At 59.3% G+C, this 21389-nt stretch overlaps 2 protein-coding genes across 10 annotated transcripts; one reads left to right on the forward strand and one right to left on the reverse strand.

Annotated features, from left to right (window-relative positions):
- Nucleotides 1-5: 5 nt before the first annotated feature.
- EHBP1L1 (EH domain binding protein 1 like 1) lies at nt 6-18100 on the forward strand. Of its 9 annotated transcripts, XR_013359749.1 has the most exons (22): nt 8-370; nt 3008-3065; nt 3295-3390; nt 3671-3724; nt 3818-3996; nt 4076-4218; nt 4689-4724; nt 4810-4878; nt 4970-5132; nt 5301-7302; nt 7758-7915; nt 8004-8052; nt 8482-9144; nt 13789-13858; nt 13969-14024; nt 14120-14243; nt 14510-14609; nt 15555-15628; nt 15726-15840; nt 15971-16281; nt 16935-17068; nt 17334-18100. XR_013359749.1 is itself a non-coding variant. In XM_077862415.1 (20 exons), the coding sequence occupies exons 1-20, from the start codon at nt 267-269 to the stop codon at nt 16068-16070; spliced, it is 3150 nt and encodes a 1049-aa protein (XP_077718541.1). In that variant the 5' UTR covers nt 7-266; the 3' UTR covers nt 16071-16486. The 9 variants fall into 9 exon arrangements, 8 of the variants coding, with proteins under 8 accessions (XP_077718544.1, XP_077718541.1, XP_077718542.1 ...); XM_077862415.1 differs by lacking the exons at nt 16935-17068; nt 17334-18100 and having other exon boundaries at nt 7-370; nt 5301-6039; nt 15971-16486; XM_077862416.1 differs by lacking the exons at nt 16935-17068; nt 17334-18100 and having other exon boundaries at nt 7-370; nt 5301-5547; nt 15971-16486.
- KCNK7 (potassium two pore domain channel subfamily K member 7) lies at nt 16731-21336 on the reverse strand. Its single transcript, XM_077862421.1, has 3 exons — nt 19672-21336; nt 17344-17742; nt 16731-17065 (listed from the first exon to the last, which is right to left on the reverse strand). The coding sequence occupies exons 1-3, from the start codon at nt 19988-19990 to the stop codon at nt 16860-16862; spliced, it is 924 nt and encodes a 307-aa protein (XP_077718547.1). The 5' UTR covers nt 19991-21336; the 3' UTR covers nt 16731-16859.
- Between the last annotated feature and the right edge of the window lie 53 nt (nt 21337-21389).

The raw sequence follows: 21389 nt of genomic DNA on the forward strand, positions 1-21389 counted from the left end.
CAGGAAACGGCGCGCGGGCCGCTCAGCGCTCCCGCGACCCGACGCGCCCCGGACGATCGGGCGGCCGACTCAGCCAGAGCCCCCGGCGGGCCCCAGCGGCCGCAGCGGGGAGATCGGCCCCGGGTCCGAGCCTCGGACATCTGCGACGGACGGGGCGGGCGGCGCGGATAGCAGCCCGGGAGGCCATGGGGACCCAGGCCGGGCCGGCGGTCGCGGGCCAGCGGAAGCCCCGAGTCTGAAGAGCCAGCAGCCCGGCGGCGGGGGCCATGACCTCGGTGTGGAAGCGCCTGCAGCGCGTGGGCAAGCGGGCCGCCAAGTTCCAGTTTGTGGCCTGTTACCACGAGCTGGTGGTGGAGTGCACCAAGAAATGGTGAGTGGCTGGGAGGCCTGGGGTACTCGGCTGGGACCCCGTGGCGCTGCTGGGAGCCAGAGAGAACCTTTCCCCAGCCCCCTGGCCAACTAGGCCCCTCGCCCCCACCTTGGGCTCTGGTGTCCCAGACACAGAGACTCAAAAGTGCCCTTGCAGCTTGTGGGACCCCCGGAGTTGGGGCTGTGGGTAGCTTTTGGGGTGTTGAGGTCAGAACTTGCAGGCCTGAGAATCTGTCTGTGCTCACACCTTCCTCAGCTGCATGCAGCACTGGGGGAAGGGAGGCCTCATTTTTTTTTTTTGACTAGAGGGATGGTTCGGGATAACATCAGAAAAGGTAGCAAATTTTGAGGTCTGTTGGTGGCCAGGCTGTGGCTGAAACCTTCATGGACTGCGGTACAGCCCAGAACAAGGATGTTGCCTCCCCCACCCACTTGTTGAGCCAAAGGAACCCACACACCCACTTCAGCTGAGTGGGTGCTGGGAGGCTGGATATGTTTCCACTATGTCCTTAAAAGGGGAAACTGAGCATCAAGACGGATGAGGAGGGAGGCAGGGATGGCTTAAAGGGGCCTGCAGGCCTAGAAGGTTGTGAGTCGGGAAGGAGAGGTCTTGGGGCTGGTGAGGTGGCCTGGTGCGGGGAGATTTGTGAGAAGAGTACAGGACCTGGCCTGGACTGCCTAAGGGCCCAGAGGCATCTTGTCCACATGCTCCCACCCGCAGCTGCCCGGACCCCTGCGTCACACCCTAAATATACGTGTTCACTGGTGTCGGCTTCCCTTGGCTGGATTAGGGCACAGCTGTGGGGGCCTCACCCGTCAGGCGGGGCTAAATTTAGGTTCCCAAGAGGAAGAGCTGCTGGGGCAGGAAGGGATCATGGGGTCCAAAGGGAGGGGGGTAGTGAGCAGGAGGCTAGGGTCCCTTGGGCAGCAGCCATGTCCCTGGTTTTCACTGGGCCAGCCAGAAAGCCATTCACTCCATTTGGTGCGGCCCAGAGAAGACAAGAGCTAAAGTAGCACAGCACAGAGCTAGGACTTTAACTCTGGTCTCTGGCTTCTGCCTTCTGCCCCAGCATCCTGGGTGAGGCCAAGGGGACGCTGGGCTTGGTCCCAGAGAGCAGGCCTGGGGTGCGGGCAGTATCAATGCATCTGAGTCACGGGGGTGGGCAGGGCTTCCTGGGCTTCCTAGCCAGGAGCCCATGCTAGGAAGCTGCCCCTGCCCAGGTCTTGGCTCCCCAGGAAGGCGTGCCCAGCCTGAGTCAGGCTGCCTAGCCAGGCCCCGCCCTCTCTAGGCACCCCCTGTCTGCTTCCCCTTTCTGGGAAGTTTGCAGTTTGCATTGTCTGCAATTTAGGGTTCGGGAGGGGAGCTTGGCTATAGGCCAGAGAGCTCTGGGCTCGGCTTTGTGACCTACCCTGGCTCCCAACTTCTCTGGGCCTCAGCATTCTCAGGGGTTGACAGCAGAGCCAATTATCCTGGCTCAGCCTGCAGAGGGGCAGGGGGGTGGGTGTACCTAAGTGTCCTGGCATGGGGCTGGGTGCAGGCAAGAAGGGCTCCTGCATTGTCCTCGGCTTCATGGTCCCCTCAACCATCTCCACCCTCCTGAGCAGGAGCTGGACCTTCTAACCCAAAACAACCTTCTCCCTCCCAGGCCCAGCCACACATTAGCTCTGTGGGGCCGGGCCTGCTCAGGCAACTCTTTGCTCTCTTCACATCTCTGCCTGTCCTCTGAGTCTGCCCTGGCATATGCAGTTCAGCTTGGAGGTCACCCTCTGGAAGTCTTCCTTGATGCCCCCTGTGGGAATCAGGGGCCCTGCAAAGCTAGAGTCCCGGGCTCGGGGCTTGAGAGGTGGGGAGCATGGCTGACTCTCAGGGCCCCTGGGCTCAGCAGAGGGCTGGACATAGAAGGCCCTGGGTGGCTGTCTAATGACAAGCTGATGCTCTGCCTCCCTGACCACCTCCCAACCTCTGACTCTCACTCTAACCCTGAATCTCCCCACAATCTCAGACCTCTGTGCTTACCATTCCTTCTTCCTGAGCCTTCCTTCTCTAGACAACTCACATAGCCCATCCCTCCCCTGAGCCTCTGCTCAGACACCCCAACCTCAAGGAGACCCCAGTGGCTCTCTCCTATCTCCCTAAAGTCAGCTGGTTAATTTATTTCCCTTCTCGATTGGCACTCTTCCCCAACCTCTGTTGTCCTCAGCCTGAGAAGGTCTTGCTTCTCCTTTGCCCTGCTCTGCCTCTAAACTGGGCTGGGTTTACAGTCCACACTGCCCAAATATTTGTGAGCAAATGGGTTTGTTTTACTCCATGTCTGTCTCTCTGAGTCAGTGTGTCTCTTGGAGGGTCCTTGCTGTGTGCATGTGGTTCTCTCTGTGTGTGCTGGTCTCTCTGTATGTCTCCGTGTCTCTCATTGTCAGTCTTCGTAATCCCTGCCGACCCACTGGAGCCTTTGCCCTTCTGCCCTGGGCCCCACCCTGCCTCCACAGCCCCACCCTGCTCCTGGTGGCTCCAGATAAGGGGCTGTGCGGGGGGCCCTCTCCTGGGGGAGGGGGATGTGGGCAGAAGGAAGACCCTGGAGGATATGGAGAGGCTGGGTGGGTGGGCCTGACTGAGAAGACCCCCTCTCCCAACTCCCAGGCAACCGGATAAGCTGGTGGTGGTGTGGACCCGGCGGAATCGACGCATCTGCTCCAAGGTGGGGGAGGTTGTCAACTGGAAAGGGGTCCAGGTTGTGGGTTGTGGGTGAGGCTAACAGAGGGTGTGGGGAAAGTGGGTACATGAGAACTGATGGGGGAGTAGAGTCAGGTTCAGGTTTGGATTAGAATCCATAGAAGGGAGAGAAAGATGAGATCAAGTCTGGAGCTAAGGGCAGGTGGTGAGGGGAGAGTTAAGAGTCAGGGGAGGCCTTCCACCACTCCCTGCAGGCCCACAGCTGGCAGCCAGGCATCCAGAACCCATACCGGGGCACCGTGGTGTGGATGGTGCCAGAGAATGTGGACATCTCTGTGACTCTCTACAGGGTGAGTCTCTAGCCCTTCTGCATAGGTGGGAATGCAGGGGTGGGGGGACGATTACCACCCAGGCAGCCCCGGGGGATCCCCATTGAGTTATCCATCCAAATAGGATAGAACAGAGGGGTGAGATGGAGAACCAAGATGGGGTAGGGGTGGCCCAAGAGGTCTCCTCGGAGGGGGTGGCATGCACACATACTTGCCACACACAGTGAGAGACAGCTGGCCCTTCTCCCCACACTGCTCTCACCCCAGAGCCCTTGTACTCACTGGTGCCCTCGTTTCCTAGGACCCTCACGTGGACCAGTACGAGGCCAAGGAGTGGACATTTGTTATCGAGAATGTGAGTGGCCAGGCAGGCTGGGACCTGGGCTCTTGGGGACTCTGGGGCAGCACTGACTATCCTTCCCCGCCCGCCTCTTTTCCTGGCTCACAGGAATCTAAGGGACAACGGAAGGTGCTGGCCACTGCTGAGGTGGACCTGGCCCACTACGCGGGGCCCGTGCCTGCCCGAGCACCCCTGCGGCTGCGGCTAAAGCCCAAGTCCGTGAAGGTGGTACAAGCTGAGCTGAGCCTCACTCTCTCGGGGGTACTGCTGCGGGAGGGCCGTGCCACGTGAGTGCCCATCCTCCTTCCTTGGCCTGAGTCTGGAACCTCTGACCTCAGCCCTCAACCCTGACCTCTGACCCCCCAGGGACGATGACATGCAGAGTCTTGCGAGCCTCATGAGCGTGAAGCCTAGCGATGTGGGCAACCTGGATGACTTTGCTGAGAGTGACGAGGAGGAGGCTAATGGCCCAGGGGCCCCTGAGACACGGTCTCATGTCCCCCAGCCAGGTGGGCTCACAGCCTGCCATGGATGAGATCACCAGGACGTAGGGAATGCTGGGGATAAGCCAGGCCAGGAGCTGCTGGCTGTGCAGTGGGGGGGACGGGGTGGTGCTTGCGCATGCCCAGTCGGGGGGCTCACCTGCCCAGGCAGTCCCAACCTGCCCAGCAGCTCTGACTATCCAAACTTGGCTCCTAGTCCCATGGCGGCCTGGGTCCTTAGCTGAGTCCCACAGGCCCTGTCCTCAGCCCTGAGTGGGTGCCTGACTGGGTCAGTACCTGCCCTGAACTGGCTGGGCCAAAAGCACAGTGGGGAGATGCAGTCTACTCTCTCCAGGCCTCACCACCCACCCTGGTACTGAGCCACTAGCTTTCTCATCCCTCCTTTTTGCTTGTTAAGGCTTTGTTTCTGTCTGTCCTTGTGGTTCTCTCTCTCTCTCTCTTTCTGTCTGCATCCGAGGGCCTGTCTCTTCTCGCAGGTCGGGGCAGTGCCCTGAGGCTGGGGCGTTTCCCAGGTAGGCCCAAAACTCTGGTTGGGGGGAAGCCGTCAGACCTGTGGGGTCCTCCCCTGGGCTGACCTGCCCCCCATCCCCACCCCAGATCCCTCTCGAGAGCTGAAGACACTTTGTGAGGAGGACGAGGAGGGCCGGGTACAGTCCCGGCAGGCAGGTGAGGCCCAGGCTGGGGTTGGGGTTGGGGAGGGAATGGACCTCCAGTCTGGGGCCCAGGCCTCAGCGCCCCTCCCTTCCTTCCTCCCCAGCTGCCAGCCCTTCTAGTGCGGAGGATACCAGTCCCACCCCTGTGAGTGCCCCTGCGCCCCCAGCCAGGGCCTCCCGGGGCCAGGGGCCAGAACCAGCTACTGTAGCAGGGGGCCAGGTGGGGCTCAAGGCCCCAAGGCCCCTGGGAACCCCACCAGAGGAGAGGTGAGCTTTGGAATGAGCCCCACTTCCATCCCCTGCTCTACTGTTAGAAAGCTGCATTCCCCCTACCAACCTGTCTTTCCAGTGCCCTAGCAACCTGAAGGGTGGGGATGGGGCTGACAGTAGGCAGCCAAGTGGGTTCCCCAATGCTTCCTCCTGCTCTCTCCTCAGGTCCTCAAGACAGCCACGCCAGGATGTGGCCCCTACTCCAGCCCCTCGGTTCCGGAAAGGCTCTGATGCCCCCTGGCCCCCAGGCCCCCAAGGGGAAGATGAGGCTTCCAAAGCCTCAGGGGCCCCCCTAGCAGGAGTGGGTTCTTCTGGGGAGATCCAAGTCCAGGAAAGCCCTCAGGAAGGGACAGAGGCTCAGGGAGCCAGGCTGGGCCCAGGCATTGAGGATGAAGGCTCCAGAGACTCTCTGGTAGGGCAGAAAAACAAGGTTGAAGAGGGGAGCCCTGGGGACAGGCCAGGGGCTAGAGGGGTGGACACAGAGCATGAGTCAGAAGTCACAGAGGTGAACACTAAGAGATTAGACATCAGAGCTGGGAAGGCTGAAGAGAGTTTAGAAGTGAGTCAAGTGGATGCTGAGCAGAGGTCAAAGGTGAGACATGTGGACACTAAGGGACCAGAGGCTATAGGGGTGATGTCTGAGACAAGATTCAAGGAGACTCCCGAGGCTCCACCAAGGGGCTCTCAAGGGAGGACAGGGGTCAGGACTGGGGATGAGGCTCCTACAATCCTGAGCACACCTGCAGCAGAGCCTGTAGGGCACACCAGGCATCTTGGTGACCTCAAAGGTGACAAGGCTGCTGCAGGACACGAGAGAGAGGGTACAGAGGTGAGAGGCCCTGGTATTGGGGGGACAGGCCCGGAGCAGGGTCCCTCTGTTGGAGCAGCGGATGTCAGGCCCCAGGTGAGCAGGTACAAGGGGGCCCCACCAGCAGCTGACCAAGGGGTGATGTCTAGAGATCTGGAGTTCTGGGAGGCAGAGGCTGGGGATTCGAGAATCCTGGGAACAGAGACTGGGGTGGCAGAGTCCGAGGTACTGGGGACCCAGGAGACAGAAGTGGGGAGATCAGGATTCCTGGAGATAGAGGCTGGGACAGCAAAGGCTGAGGCCCTGGAGGCCCAGGAGACGGAGAGCATGGGGTTGGGGGTCCTGGAGTCAGAGGCTGCTGGAATGGCAGAGTCTGAGGAACTGGGGACCCAGAAAACAGAGGCTGGGGATTCAGGATTTCTGGGGACAAAGACTAGAATGGCAGAGACTGAGATATTGGGGACCCAGGAGACAGCTGGTGGTTCAGGGATGCTGGGGACAGAGGCTGAGGCAGCAGAATCTGAAATATGGGGGGCTCAGGAGGCAGAGGTGGGAGGTGCCAGCATGCCAGAGATCGAGGCTGGGAGGGCAGAGGCTGAGATATTGGGGACCCAAGAGACAAAAGTAAGGGGCTCAGGGATAAAATACAAGATGGCAGGGACCCAGGAAGCAGAGATAGGCGGTTCAGAGGTTCCATGGTTTGAGACCAGGACAGCAGCAGCTGAGATACTGGGGACCCAGGAGGTAGCAGCTGGGGGTGCAGGGGTCCCAAGGATAGAGAATGAAGTAGCAGGAGCCCAGGAGACAGAGGTGGCTGATTCAAGGGTTTTGAGACCAGAGGTTGGAATGGCAGAGATGGAGGGACTGTGGACTCAACAGACAGAAACTACAGTTTTAGTGACTGAGAAAGTGAAGGCAGAGACTTTGGGGGCCCAGGAGGCAGAGCCTGGGCTCTGGGAGACCCTCAAATATGAGGCTCTACAGGACTCCATCACTAAGCATGGAGTTGTAGTGCCCCAGGGGGTAGAGTCAGAGGCAGAGACTACAGTTTTGAGGGTCCAGGAGGTGGAAGCTGGGGTTTGGGGGGTTTCAGAGGCCAGATCTGGGGTTTTGGGGGCCCAGGAAGCAGAGATGGAGGGTTTAGGGCCTCCCGAGAACGAATTAAGTATTTTGGAGCCCCAGGATGCAGAAACTGGGGTCTCAGGAACTGAGAAGGGAAAAGACGCTGAGTTAAACCTCCCAGAGGCCAGCCTGACTGAGGCACAGGTGGCCAGTAGGGCGGGGGCTGGGGTGCGCAAGCCCTCAGGGGCCTCTTCCCCAGAGGAGCCTGAAGAGGACGGGAGGCTGCTGGGCAGCCAGGTAGGGATGGGGGCCGCCGAGGGCCCAGTCTGCTGCTTCCCGCTAACCTGGGGCTGAGCTAACGGCGGCTCTGCATGGACCCACCTGGTCAACTGGGGTGTGGTAGGACCGGGGCTCAGCTACAAGGAGCCCCCCTCACCCTCTCCTCTCTCAGGATGCCCTGGCTCCCCCATCTTGTCTTCCCTGGGCTGCATGGAGCCAGACACCCCCCCTGATTTTCTGGGCTGACTTTTAGGTGTGGCTGCTGGTTACCTCTGATCTTGCCTGGGGCCACTGGCCTTTTAGGTGACCTTGGTAGATAACCACAGACCTGGAAACCCTTTGCCTGGTCCCAGGGCTCTGGCCAGTGGTCTCTGGTGACCCCTGTAAACCCAGAGCTGGAGCTATTTTGTGTCCAAGGGGCAGAGGGCACAGTCCTGTGTTCACATTCCCTGAGTGCATCCTTGTGTCTCTAGGCACCACCTGCCCAGGTCAGCTCCAGTCAATCCCTGCTGGAGTGGTGCCAGGAAGTCACTGCTGGTTACCGTGGTGTCCGAGTCACCAACTTTACTACGTCTTGGCGCAACGGCTTGGCATTCTGTGCCATCCTGCACCGATTCCACCCAGACAAGATGTGAGCTGCCAGAGGGGGTGGGAATGAAGGAGGGAGTCTCCTGGGAGGGCAGTGTGATTCCAGCCTCCGACCAGCCCTCTCCCTGCAGTGACTACGCCTCCCTGGATCCGCTCAACATCAAACAGAACAACAAGCAGGTGAGATGGGACAGGACCAAGGCCTGGAGGGAAAGGTTCCCGAGCTAGGCCCTAGATCCCAGATTTAGAGTCGGCCGGTCTTTGGGAGAGGAATCTATGGGCTGCAGGGCCCCCAGAGCGGACTTTAGAAGTTCTGCCACTTTTTACTCTCTTGGTCTTTACATTGTTCGTTTTCCTTAGTTTGGTTAGTTTTGTTTTAAAGCATATTTCCACCAGATGGTTTTTCCAAAACCACCCTTTGGTGTGCAGTTGCTGGGTGGCGGGAGGGCGGGCCCTGTTGCTGGATCTCCCCAGCAGAAGGGTGAAGGCTCGCTGGGCAAACCCCCGCCTGAGAGTCGCGGGACTCCGCCTGCGGCGGCCGAGGGCGGGGCGGGGGCCGCGGCGTCCCTGGGTACCGCCCGCCGCCGCTCATCAGCGCTCGGTCCCTAGGCCTTCGATGGCTTCGCGGCCCTGGGCGTGTCGCGGCTGCTGGAGCCGGCGGACATGGTGCTGCTGTCGGTGCCCGACAAGCTCATCGTCATGACGTACCTGTGCCAGATCCGCGCCTTCTGCACGGGGCAGGAGTTGCAGCTGGTGCAGCTGGAGGGCGGCGGCGGCGCTGGCACGTACTGTGTGGCCAGCGCCCGGCCCGGCCCGGCCGACAGCCTGGACACCGGGGGCCTGGCGCGGCGGCTGCGGGAGCACCGGCCCGAGGCGCCGGCGGAGCCCAAGGAGCCCGAGAACCGCGCTGACCGCGCGGCTCCCGAGGCCACCTCCGAGGACGGCGGCGCCGAGCCCGCCCTGGAAGCGCGCTCCGCGGAGGCCCCTGGCGACGGCCCCGGGGCCCGGCCATCCGCGCCCCCGGCCCAAGGGCTGGTGAACGGGTCCGGGGCCCCGGGCGCGGGGGGCGGCGCGAGGCAGCGGCGGCCGTCGGTCAACGGGGAGGCCGGGCCGGTGCCCCCGCCCCGCGCCCACGGCTCCTTCTCCCACGTGCGCGACGCCGACCTCCTCAGGAAGAGGCGCTCGCGGCTGCGGAACAGCAACTCTTTCTCGGCCGAGGACCCGGACTCGGGAGCGGCTGGAGCCAGCGGAGCGACCGGAGCCCCGGCGGCAGTGAGTGCCCTCCTGCGGCATAGGGGGGAGCTGGGCAGAGAAGCCCCAAGGGCGGAGCTGGCCCAGGGGTGGCCGCTGCCGGGCAGCAGGGCTCAGCTGGACCCCGCGGAGTGCTTTCTGAGTGGAGGGACCATGGTGCCACGGAAGAGTACCCTGGCAAGGTAGTGAGCTCCCGCTCTGGGGACACATGCAAGCCGAGGCCCCCTGGGGGACGAGCAGCGGCCTGGGCAGGGTCTCCACCTTTGCTGCCAACCTTGGGACATATGCTAATGTGTTTTGCTTTTTAAGATTTTATATATTTATTCATGAGAGACACACACGGAGAGGCAGAGACACAGGCAGAGGGAGAAGCAGGCTCCATGCGGGGAGCCCAATGTGGGCTCCATCCCGGGTCTCCAGTACGAAGGCGGCGCCAAACTGCTGAGCCACCCGGGCTGCCCATATATACTAATGTTTTTTTTTTTTTTTTTTAAGATTTTTTTTAAATTTTTTATTTATTTATGATAGTTACGGAGAGAGAGAGAGAGAGAGAGAGAGAGGCAGAGACATAGGCAGAGGGAGAAGCAGGCTCCATGCACCAGGAGCCTGATGTGGGATTCGATCCCGGGTCTCCAGGAACGTGCCCTGGGCCAAAGGCAGGCGCCAAACTGCTGCGCCACCCAGGGATCCCTATACTAATGGTTTTTAATGCTTGACATCCAGGTAGAGTAGAATCATGGTAGTGGGTAGTTCCTAGAAGGCTCTAGGTTTTCAGCACTCAGTGCACTGCTCTTTATAGACTGTAAAGTGGGTTGGGGTGTTTCTTTCCCTGCAGGGGTCGACCAGCAGCCACTATTTGTTCTGTAAGTTGGGACAGAGCTTCTGTGCTCCAGGGGACCATCCAGGGCCTCCCAACCCCAAGTATCTCTGACTTGGATCCTTAACTCAAGATCCTGGAAACCCATTCTTCTCTAATAATGGGAGGTTGGGGATGGTAGACCCTACCGGGTGCCCGTGTCCCTCACCCCAGCCCCTGCAGGTCTCAGGTCAGGGTCTCCCTGGGTGTCACATGATCACTGCACTGAAGGGGAGATGGTCCTAGAGAAGGTACGGATTTGCTCAAGGACTCAGAGCCACTGAAGTAGCCTCCGAGCTGGGGCTCCTTCCACTCACTGTACCCGTCCTGCCTGGGACAACAGGGGCAGCTCTGTCAGGCCACTCCAAGCCTTCAGCTGCCCAGGGATGACCCCTGAGTGCTAAAGAAAGGCGAGAATTGGGCAGCCCGGGTGGCTCCGTGGTTTGGCACCGCCTTCAACCCAGGGTGTGATCCTGGAGACCTGGGATCAAGTCCTGTGTCGGGCTCCCTGCATGGAGCCTGCTTCTCCCTCTGCCTCTGCCTGTGTCTGTGCCTTTCTCTCTGTGTGTGTCTCTCATGAATAAATAAATAAAAGCTTTAAAAAAGCGAGAATAAATGGGGAAGGTCTTTCTGGAAGCGGCCACCATGTGAGCGAGGCTGATAAGGTGGGCAAGCTCTCCAGGTGAAAACTGGGAGGGGGTAGTTCTCATGTGGAGGGACCTGCTGAAGTAAAAGTGTGTTAGCAGGAAGGCTCAGGTTTCGTTTTGGGGTCTGCCTGCCACTCCCCTCCCAGAATGTCAGCAGGCGGCAGTGGTGGTGAGGCTGGCTTATAGAACTGAAGCATTGAGAACAGAGTCAGAGGCACCGCATTGTGAATGGGAGACAGGGAGGGCTACCTGGGGCACCCATAGGAGATGTGATAGGCTGGGGTCAGGGGGACACAGCCGTCCATGGCTGTGGCCATGACCGCAGCCTTGTTCATGTGTGTCAGTGGCTCAGCAAATCTTAAGAGGGAAGGCTCCATCCCACACCCTTCTCTGCCCAAGTCCCAGTGTCTGGTCCTTCCAAGCCAGGCCACTCTCTAGCCCTTGTCCCACAGGAGGTTTTTGACCCACAGGCCTGGAGAGGACTCCTTCCCCCCCCCCCGCCCGCCCACGTAAAGATTTATTTATTTGAGAGAAGTGGGAGGAGGGACAGAAGGAGAGAGGATCTCACGCAGACTCCCAGCTGAGTGCTGAACCCGCTGAAGGACTCAATCCCATGACCTCGAGACCAGCACTTGAGCGGAAACCAAGATCAACTGACTGACCCACCCAGGCACCCTGGGACTCCTCCATGTTGGCCAGTCCCATCCCCCATGCCCTATGCCTGTGGTGGGAGGAGGTCAGGCCCTGCTGCGCCCTTGGCAATTCCCAGAATCCTGGATGGGACAAAGTCGGGCACCAGAAGCTGGGATAGGGCTGACACAACACTGTGAGCAGGGCAGGGTGCCTCTCTTGCAGCCCAGTAAGACTTCCTGGAGGAGGGGCCACACATGAAGGTGCAGAAAAAGGGGAATTGGGGTCAGACATGAGGAAGCATTGGAATGAATTCCCATCAGGGCCAGTGTGAGTAAGCTCTGTTTTTGCTGAGGTTGGGGTTTCTCCTTCACTCCCCTGCCCCTGCCTGCTCTGTGGGTAGAGTGCCTGCTTCTCTGTGCCTGGCCCAGCTCCATGACCCCTCATCAGCTCCTAAGTGACTCCACAATGCCCCTTCCAGGGAGGAACCATTACCCCATTTTGCAGGTGGGAACATTGAGACTTAGGGAGGTGAAGACAGAGGCAAAGGAAGTTGAGAACACCTGTGAACACAGAACTCTTAAATGGTGCTCTCTACTAGGTCCTGTGCTATTGACCCGCTGTGTGACCCCGGGCAAGCCATTTGACCTCTCTGTGCTCTTTCCCTGAGGATGAGAGCCAAACACATGAAAGTTCTTATGGAGTGGCCTTGAGACACCAGCTCAGGGTGCTGTCAAAAAAGCGGCACTGTGTTCTCCCCCAGATGCCTTTCAGGAGCCCTGCAGCCCCCAGGTTACATGAGTCTGGGATTTCTCTCACATACAAAGACACAAATGGAAGCCTTGTGGGTGTGATTGGCCCAGAGGCAAACAGTACATTGGTGGCCAAGCTTGGGAGCAAATCTTTGGATTAGACAGCCATGGGTCCAAGGCCAGGTTCTGTATGAGCCTCACCTCTGACCTCCAGTTTCCTCATCTGTGAATTCGGGATGGTGATCACCATGACTCACAGGGTTGTTGGGGGAACTGAAGGAGTCAATGTACATGCGCGGGGTCCAATGCATAACTGTGGTCAATAAGCTCTCATCAGCGGCCCTGAATGCCGGCTCTGGGCCCCACCCTGCCTGCAGAGGTGACCTCTGGGCAGGGAGACATGGGTCACCTCACCAGCGGCCCTGACTGGGGTAGGAGCTGTGCTGAGGAAGGCCAGGGAAGCTGTGAGGGGAGCATCGTGCAGCCTGGGGATCACGGCCTTGGGAGGCATGAAGGTCAGGAAGAGATACAGAAACCCAAGTGGGAACCCGAAGGGTGCTTGAAGAGGCTGAGCTGAGCTGGGTCATGGAGGTTGCTGAAGTGAGGCAGCCCCTGCTAGAGGCCAGCCCAGGCTGAGGAAACTGTTTGGGGAAGTGAAAGCCCAAGCCTGTTGCTATGGCTAGGCGGAGTCTGGGTGCTGTGTGGGGTACTAGGAGCTGAGGCTGGAGCTGGCCCCAGGCCTTGGCAACAATACTGGGGGCTGAGAGGGCTCGGGGGAGAGGAACACCATCGGGTGAAGCTTTTAGGGAGATCCCTGCGTTATGGCTTGAGGGGAGCGTCAGCAGGCAGGGCCTGGGCAGTGGCTGGTGAGGAGGCTGCTACTGGCCCAGGCCAGAGAAGATGGCACCTGAGTGGGATCTGCCCAGCGATGGCTCACAGAGAAGTGTGGGGTGGAGTGGACAGTAGAGTGGTTCCACCTCTTCTTCCCACCCTGTGACCTAGAAGGGTAGCCAGAGCAGGAGCCATCAAAGGGGCTAGGCTGTCTTCAGATCTAAGTCCCCAGCGCTGACTCTCCCAGCAAGTTGCCGGGGCAGGGGGCGGTGGGGAATGCACAGTAGGGGCCAGCCCTGCCTTTCCAGGCTAAAAGTGGTAGGTCCAGCCAACCTGTCCTGTTCTGAGTGTTCTAGGAAGAGCACTACGGTCCCTAGCATGGGAATTGATAAGGTGGGAGGGTGCCCCCTTTAGGACAGGATATGGAGGTGGTGGTTCAGGACAGCCTAGGTCTGGAGATGAGGTGAGTCAGGTCAGCTCACTGTCACTGTGTAGTCCCCTGACCATGCTGGAGATGCAAGAGCTAGGTCATGGGAGTCAGAGGTGACCTGAGGGAGATCCATGGAGGAAGGGGTGAGACAGGGAAGGAGAGGCCCCACTCAGGCCCTTCTTAGCCTTTCACTGATGACTCTCACAAAATCCCTATAAAGCCAGGATTATCAGCCCAGCCCAGGGAATGAGGACTGTGAGGCTCCAAGAGTGGGAGTGGACTGGCCCAGGACCACAGAGCCAGGGAGGGTGAAGGCCGTGGCCTTTGCTTGAGGAGGCATTTTTCCTAAAGGAGGTGGGGGTGGAGTTCTGTGCCTGCAGGACTGGAGAAGCAGCTGGGATGGCCAGGGCCTGGAGTTGAGGGCCCCTCCTGCCCTGTGTGTGCACTGAGCCTCTGGCTGGCCCCAGGGTGGGGCTGTTGGGAAACCCCCACAAGCCTCACTGGCCTCTTTCTCTACAGGAAGCCCTGAGCCCTGACCCCAGCTCTGTCCCTGGCCCACCCACAACCGCAGCCCCACAGCAGTCCCCTGGTGAGTAGTTTTGGAGTAGTGACTGAGCTCAGCTCTGGCTGATCCTGAACTGGGGATACCCTGAGGGCAGGTGTCAGTTGGAGGTGCCTTAGCTTGGTCTCTGTCTGCAGGTAAGAGTCTCCCATCAGAGGAGCCACCCCCAAGTCCAGGGGAAGAGGCTGGGCTGGTAAGGATGGCCGAGGTGGGTGGAACTGGTGGGTGGCATTTCCTAGGCAGAGCTCGGGCTGAGTCCACCCTGTCCTTTGCCCCCGTTTCTTGCAGCAACGGTTCCAGGACACAAGTCAGTATGTGTGTGCAGAGCTGCAGGCCCTGGAACAGGAGCAGAGACAGATTGATGGGCGGGCAGCCGAGGTGGAGACACAACTGAGGAGACTTATGGAGTCAGGTGGGGCAGGCGCCTGGAGTCCACTCCCCAGCACAATGTACCAGATCTGCCTAGCCCTGCAGCACTTCCTGTTCTGGGGAGGAGCTGGGAGAGGGCAAAGCTGGGGTCACTGTCCCCATTTACAGCTGGGTAAGGGAAGCAGCTTGCCAGAGGCACACTGGCTTCCGGGATGCCATAATGAAGCAAGCCCCTTCCCCACTCTCCAGCCACCTTACCCTGCCACCTGGGTTGGTGGCAGGCCTGGTGACACTCTTGGCCTGGTTCAGGTGCTGACAAGCTGCAGGAGGAGATGTTGATCCAGGAGTGGTTCACACTGGTCAACAAGAAGAATGCTCTCATCAGAAGGCAGGACCAGCTGCAGCTGCTGTGAGTGCAGGCAGGCCCCGCCTGGGGCAGGCGTCCACCACCCCAACCCAGGGCCTGCAGAATAGGGAATCTTGGCTACATTGGTTACAAATATTCACAGCTTTCTTCTTTCTTCAAAGATTCTTTTGAAAAATTGTTCAGTCATCTTATTTTTTCTTTTTTTTTAATTTTTATTTATTTATGATAGTCACAGAGAGAGAGAGAGAGAGGCAGAGACACAGGCAGGGGGAGAAGCAGGCTCCATGCACCGGGAGCCTGATGTGGGATTCGATCCCGGGTCTCCAGGATCGTGCCCTGGGCCAAAGGCAGGTGTGAAACCGCTGCACCACCCAGGGATCCCCTTATTTTTTCTTCTCAAAAGTCCAGTATAAGTTACATATCTCTTAAATTGGAACTGTTTTATGAATCCAAAACCCAAGAGAAAAACATAGTACAGGCGGGTCAGGGCTTAGTGCCCCAGTTTGACCTTGTTCTTTTACAATAAGGAAAACTGAGGCCCAGGGAGATCTGAGCTGGTTTCCCAAGTGGGATCAAACGTGATTCTTCTTTTTATAGTCCGGCATGATGAAGGTGGTTTTTCTTCCCTTTTGCATTTTGGATCAATTTTCAGAATAATTTTGTCTAATACTTGCTGTTTGTGAATAATGTTCATCCAAACAATCCTGCAAGATTGTTTCTTAATTGAAAAAAAAAAAAAAAAGAGCAGCGAGGATGGGAGGAGACAATATAAACATTCAGCATTTGGAGAAGAGTTGGAAGGAAGACGATTTGGAGCAGGGACGGGGTATAGCGCTGCTCTCAGCCCAGGCCTCCCGGCAAATCGGTCATGGAGTGGGATGGGGGCCAGGGAGTGGTCAGAGCCCTGAGACCCCTCCCCCTCCCATTCCCTCTTCCTGACCCACCCCTACTCCCACCCCCTACCCCCACCCCCTACCCCTACCCCAGCATCGAGGAGCAGGACCTGGAGCGGAGGTTTGAGTTGCTGAGCCGGGAGCTACGGGCCATGCTGGCGATCGAAGGTGGGACATGGGACCTGGGAGATGGCGCCGGAGGGGGCCCGAGAGCAGGACCCAGCCGGGCCGGCGCCTCCTGACTCCCAGCCCCCTCCGCTCCCAGACTGGCTGAAAACCGCGGCGCAGCAGCACCGAGAGCAGCTGCTCCTGGAGGAGCTGGTGTCGCTGGTGAACCAGCGCGACGAGCTGGTCCGGGACCTGGACCACAAGGAGCGGATGTGAGTGGGGTAGGGTCGGCGCGGGGAGGCGGGGAGGGCCTGGGGCGCGCTCCCGGGGGTTGCTCGGCCCGGCGGCAGGGGGCGGAGGGGGCCAGCGCCCCGGCTCTGACCGGATGGGGTTCCCTCGCAGCGCCCTGGAGGAGGATGAGCGCCTGGAACGCGGCCTGGAGCAGCGGCGCCGCAAGCTGAGCCGCCAGCTGAGCCGGCGCGAGCGCTGTTCGCTGAGCTGAGGCCTCCGGCTCGCACCGCAGCCCTTCTCGCCGCAGCGCAGCACGGGGTCGCCGCCCCGGGGCTGGCGCCTGGAGGACCGCACGTGGTCGCAGCGCGCTCCACTCGTGGGGCCGCCGTCGCCCACAGGGCGGGGAGCAGGGCGGCCCCCGAGCCCGACCGATGGGAGCGGCTGGACGGCCGTGCAGTCCGGGGCCGTATTTATTTGTTCGTGTGAGTGTGTGCGTGTGTTCGCCGGGGGCGGGGGGGGGGGGGTCCCAGGGTCCCAGGGTCCAGGAGTGTCCCGAAGTACGACACCGCCCCCCAGGCCGAGGGCCCTGGGCCTGCGGGCGGGGGAGCTGGGATGGCCGCTGGACCGTGCGCCCCCGCCCTCCCCCATTCTTGATCTTCGTGAGCAATAAAGTTGGACGAAGCTACACCACAATGGCCTTTCTCAGGAGGGGGCTTTCAATAGACGGAAGGGGGTGGGGCAGAGGCCGAAGAGGTTATCTGCGATCCCAAGTGGGGCCTGCTCGGGCTTTGAGGTTCCCAGATGGCGGAGGAGGGCTCTGCCCGGCTTTCACTTTCAAAGGACTGGGGGTAGGTGGTTAAGGATGATGGGGTTTGGGTCGTTGATCGCTCTAGGGGTCCCGTTTTGAAGGAAGAGACAAAAACAGTTGGGGTTCTTACACCACCCCCTTTTTAAAACACATTATTATCTGAGGTCCTTACAATCCCCCCTCCCATCTCTGGAGGCTTCGTTGTGGGGCTTGTCCACTTGAGAGGAGCTCCACTCCATCACCTGACACCCGTCAGCAGGTTGCGGCCTGTTCTGGGGCTGCTGCTGAGGGTGGCAGGGTGCTCAGAGCCAGTTCATCCTGGCCTAGGATGCCACCTTGGTCTTCAGCAGTCAGCAGGCCACTGGACCCAAAGAACTTCACCATGGCACGGACCTGTGGCAGCTCTGAGAAGGTCTCCACAGTCAGCAGCATGGCCAGGAGCCCAAGGAGCAAGTAACCTGGTGAGGAGAGGTTGCTAGGGCAGCTCTTGGGGTGCCAGTGATGCTCCTTGCCCACCTCCCAGGCAGGTGACCCCCTCCCCACCAGTACCTAGTGCCAGTCACAACTCTCTCAACTCCACCATCAGGGTTCTTCCAACTACAACTCCCACTCCACAGCCTAGGGCAGTGCTCCTTCACCCTTGAGGCTCAGCCTTCCTGGTGGCTTATGGGAGTTTTAGTCCAGGCTCCTCTTCCCTCCTCTCCTTTCTCCCACACTCTGTGGCAGCTGGACTCACCAAGAAGTGCAAGCTGGCCAAGGTGGTAAAGTACTGGATGAAGGCCACGGCTACCACCTGGCAACAGGTCCCCCAGGCCGATGGTGCTGAGTGAGCTGAAGCAGAAGTAGATGGCCTCCAGCAGGTCGCACTCACCCTGCAACCCCCACAGCACCAGTGCCGGAAGCAGCACGAAGGTCCCAGCCACCAGCAGGCCCAATCCAGCTGCACACAGCAGTGCAGCCGTCTCTGGGGCCAGCTGCCAGTGGATGGCCACCCAGGCCCCAGGATGGCTTAGCAGGGGCAGCAGGCAGCAGCGCAGAGCGGCCAGGAGTGCTAGGGAGGCTGGCAGCCCGAGGGTTGCGTAGACCACACAGAAAGCCTTTCCACCTGCTGAGAGTGGGGCCATGTTGCCATAACCTGGAAAGGAGAGAGGTGGTAGGCAAGGTCACTTGCATGGGGTGCCAGGTGTGGTTCCCCTCCTTCCCCCAACAAGGCCGCTGGCAGAAGGCTGCCCTCTGGTGGCTGAGATGATGGGAACTGTTCAGACCTGGGCTCTGGCTGGCTTTGCTCCTCATTTGCTGGGGGTCCTTTAACCAGTCTTTTAACCTCTGTAACTGCTCTTCCTAGGTAAGTGTCTGACTCTTAATCTTGGCTCAGGTCATGAACTCAGGGTCATGAGATCAAAGCCTGGAGCCTGCTTAAGATTCTCCTTTTCTCTCTGGGCACCATCCTCCTCCCCAACCTCCCCTACTCTTAAATAAACAAACCAACCAGCGTCTCTGGCCACTCTTTTCTGGAAAATGTAAGGATTAAAAGAAGCAGTCACCTTAGGCCTCTTGTAGCTTGGGACAGTTTTGAGAACTGCTGTCCTGCCCCAGAGGAAGCTTGGTTTTCTCAGATTCCTTAGCTCTGCCCTTGATACTTCCAAATCCCCTAGGAAGAATAATACCCAGTCTATCACTTCCCAAAGGTGTACTGAGACATCCTGTGTGCCAGGCCTTGCACTGGAATCTGAGTGTGCTCAGGCCCTGCCATTTGGAGACAGGCAGGAAAATCAGTAGAGACACTTCATGTGAAGGGTGGCAAGAGAGCCAGCATGCCTGAGAGAAGGCATTCAAAACTGGAAAAACATGTGCAAAGTTAGGGAGAGGTGGGGGAGCAGGGTGTGCTGGGCAAACAGGACCAGCTAGTCCAGAGGTTGTAAATTCAAATGCCTTGAGGAGCCTGTTGTGAGACAAGAGGGAGTGGTGGGGACTGGGCTGGCCTGGAGAGGACACACTCTGCCCAAAGTGCAGGCCTATTCCACTCCAGACAATACGGAATCCCTTGCAGGGTTTCTGGCTCCGTGCAAGTAGGTTTCCTGATTGTTCAAAAGAATCTGGCAATATAGATTTTAATTCAAAAAACACTTAGAGGGATCCCTGGGTGGCGCAGCGGTTTGGCGCCTGCCTTTGGCCCGGGGCGCGATCCTGGAGACCCGGGATCGAATCCCACATCGGGCTCCCGGTGCATGGAGCCTGCTTCTCCCTCTGCCTGTGTCTCTGCCTCTCTCTCTCTCTCTCTCTCTCTGTGACTATCATAAAAAAACAAACAAACAAACAAAAAAAAAAAACACTTAGAGGGATCCCTGGGTGGCGCAGCGGTTTAGCGCCTGCCTTTGGCCCAGGGCGTGATCCTGGAGTCCTGGGATCGAGTCCCACATTGGGCTCCCCGCATGGAGCCTGCTTCTCCCTCTGCCTGTGTCTCTGCCTCTCTCTCTCTGTGTCTCTCATGAATAAATAAATAAAATCTTAAAAAAAAAAAAAAACAAAACAAAACAAACAAACAAAAAAAAACACTTAGACACTTGGCAGGTGGAGAAACCTCCAGGGCTGTGGGTCCCATTCCTTTATTTCTCCAGGCCTTTGCACATGCTGTTCCCTCTGCCAGGAATCCCTTCATCTGCCAGGAATCCCTCATCTCTGTGCCCTCTCACCATGGCTAACATGTCATCAGGGCCTCCTCCCCCTGGACACACTCTCCTGAGTTGGTGGTCCGAATCTGTACTCCTGGGTCTACTCCATTTTCCTCCACTCAAGAATTCGTCCCACAGTATCTGTCCCTTACCTGGCCTCAGGCCACGGGGTCTGGGCATCTTTCCTGGGTCTGGGGGGCAGGCAAGAGGGTGTGGCTGAGTAGGCCACACCCCACCTGGCAGCTGAAGTTGAGGCACCAGTTGGGGTGTTGGGGTGGGAAGCCCCAGCTGTGACGTCAGGCCTAGTCAGTCTGGCATTTTGGGTCTGGCAGAAGGGCTACACCCCCAGTGCCCCCAGGAACCCCTCCTGCTGGGCCGTCTGGTGGCCTTACCCGTGGTAGTGAGGATGCTGGCAGTGAAGAGCAGGGCTGAGGGCAGATCCCAGGTCCTGGCCTCTGAGCCATTGCCCAGGCTGGAGACCCCGTGTACCTGGGCTTCCAGGGCAGTGCCCAGCAGCTCCTCCAGCGCCCCCGGTGGCAGGCAGGCCCCATACTCCGCCTGGAAAGCAGCCAGCTCTGCCCTGAGCTTGGCCTGGAGCTGGAGCGCTGGAGGCCCCTCCAGGGCCTGAAGCACAGCAGCCCCGATCCCCAGGGCCAGCAGGTGGGCTGCCACCAGGAGTGGGAACCGGGCCCAAGGCCTCAGAGTCCCCATGGTGAGCTACCCGGGGTTGGATCCGCTGTGAAAGCTGATGGCGGCGCCACCACAGGCACCTACCTCGGAGGGGCTGGGCAGGGTGGGGTAGGGAGGAGGTGCTACGTGGGTGGCTGAAGACAGAGCAATGCCTAGGACGCAGCAAGGGAGAGTGTGAATGAGCTTGGAGGGCATCTGAGTCCCTCTGCCCGGTTTCCGGGGGCAAGGCGTTGTTTGCTCAATTCCCTGCAGCTGGGGAGATACGGGTGGGGTGAGGCAGGAGGAGGCCCCAAGAGATAGCGACTGGCTCAAAAATCACACTGTGGTGGCTTATTCAAGGAGGAGCTCACCCCTCTGCCACACACACTGCATTCACCTACTCAGCACACACTTTGATCCTGAAGACACTAAGAAGAGGACAGACACAGGTCCCTTCCCTCCTGGTGTTGCCACAAGAAAACTGTTAGCAAGGAGATGTGACAAGTTCACAGTTACACATGCCTGAAGTTCTGGGGGCGGGGGGGACTCCCTGGGAAGGCTCTTGGAGGAGTGAAGAGTGACATTTCAGCTGGGGAACAGAAGAGGCCAGTCAAGGTGGGGGAGAGCTTGGGGTGTGAGAGGAACAGCGGGCTGGCTGTTGGGGGAGAGAGGGTAAAGACATGGGGTCTTGAGGACAAGAATAGCCTAGGGAGACCTCTGGGGGGCTACCGTAGGTAGGAAGGAAGAGGGGAGGGGAGTGGCAGGATCTGGGACAGGCCAGGTAGGGGCAGGGTGGTGAACTAAGAGAAGCCAAGGATGCCCAGAGGACCCTGGACAGATGATGCTCTCACACCTCCGTTCTGAGTCCTCCCTGAGAACCCTCTGCGCTGGGCCCTCCTGAGTCCTGCCCCACTGAACATGGAGGACCCAGAGGGCCTGGCTGCTAGGAAGTGTGTAGGGGAGGGGAGGAGCCTAGGTGCGACTCCCCTGAACCATGGAGGGCCCTGCCCTGGGGCATGATGTGAGGGCGGCTGCTGCCCATAGAAGCCTGCAGCAGTAGAAGCACGGGCAGAGCTGGGTGCCAGCGTGGGTCACTCTTTCCAGTTCCAGACCATGGAACAGACAAACCTGGGACAAATCCCCAAGGTGCTGCCCAGAGGGCTCCAGCCCCCCAAGCTTAGCAAACTAACTGTGGTGGGGGCGGCACAGCCAGGGAAGATGTCCCAGAGGAGGTGATGTTGGAGCTGGGCCCTGACGACAAGCAGGGACTGCCCAGCAGCAGGAAGAATCGGGGTGAATAGTCACCAGTCACTTGTAATGGCAGGAAAGGCCTGGCAAGGGCAGGGTAAAGGTGGGTGAGACCAGTGCGTGTGGATGCCGAGAACCGGCCTAGACCACCTGGCTGAGGCCAGGGGACTCAACTCCAGCCTAGACACAGGCC

Source organism: Canis aureus, chromosome 21 (genome assembly GCF_053574225.1).
Source record: "Canis aureus isolate CA01 chromosome 21, VMU_Caureus_v.1.0, whole genome shotgun sequence".
In the NCBI taxonomy this organism is placed as follows: Eukaryota; Metazoa; Chordata; class Mammalia; order Carnivora; family Canidae; genus Canis; species Canis aureus.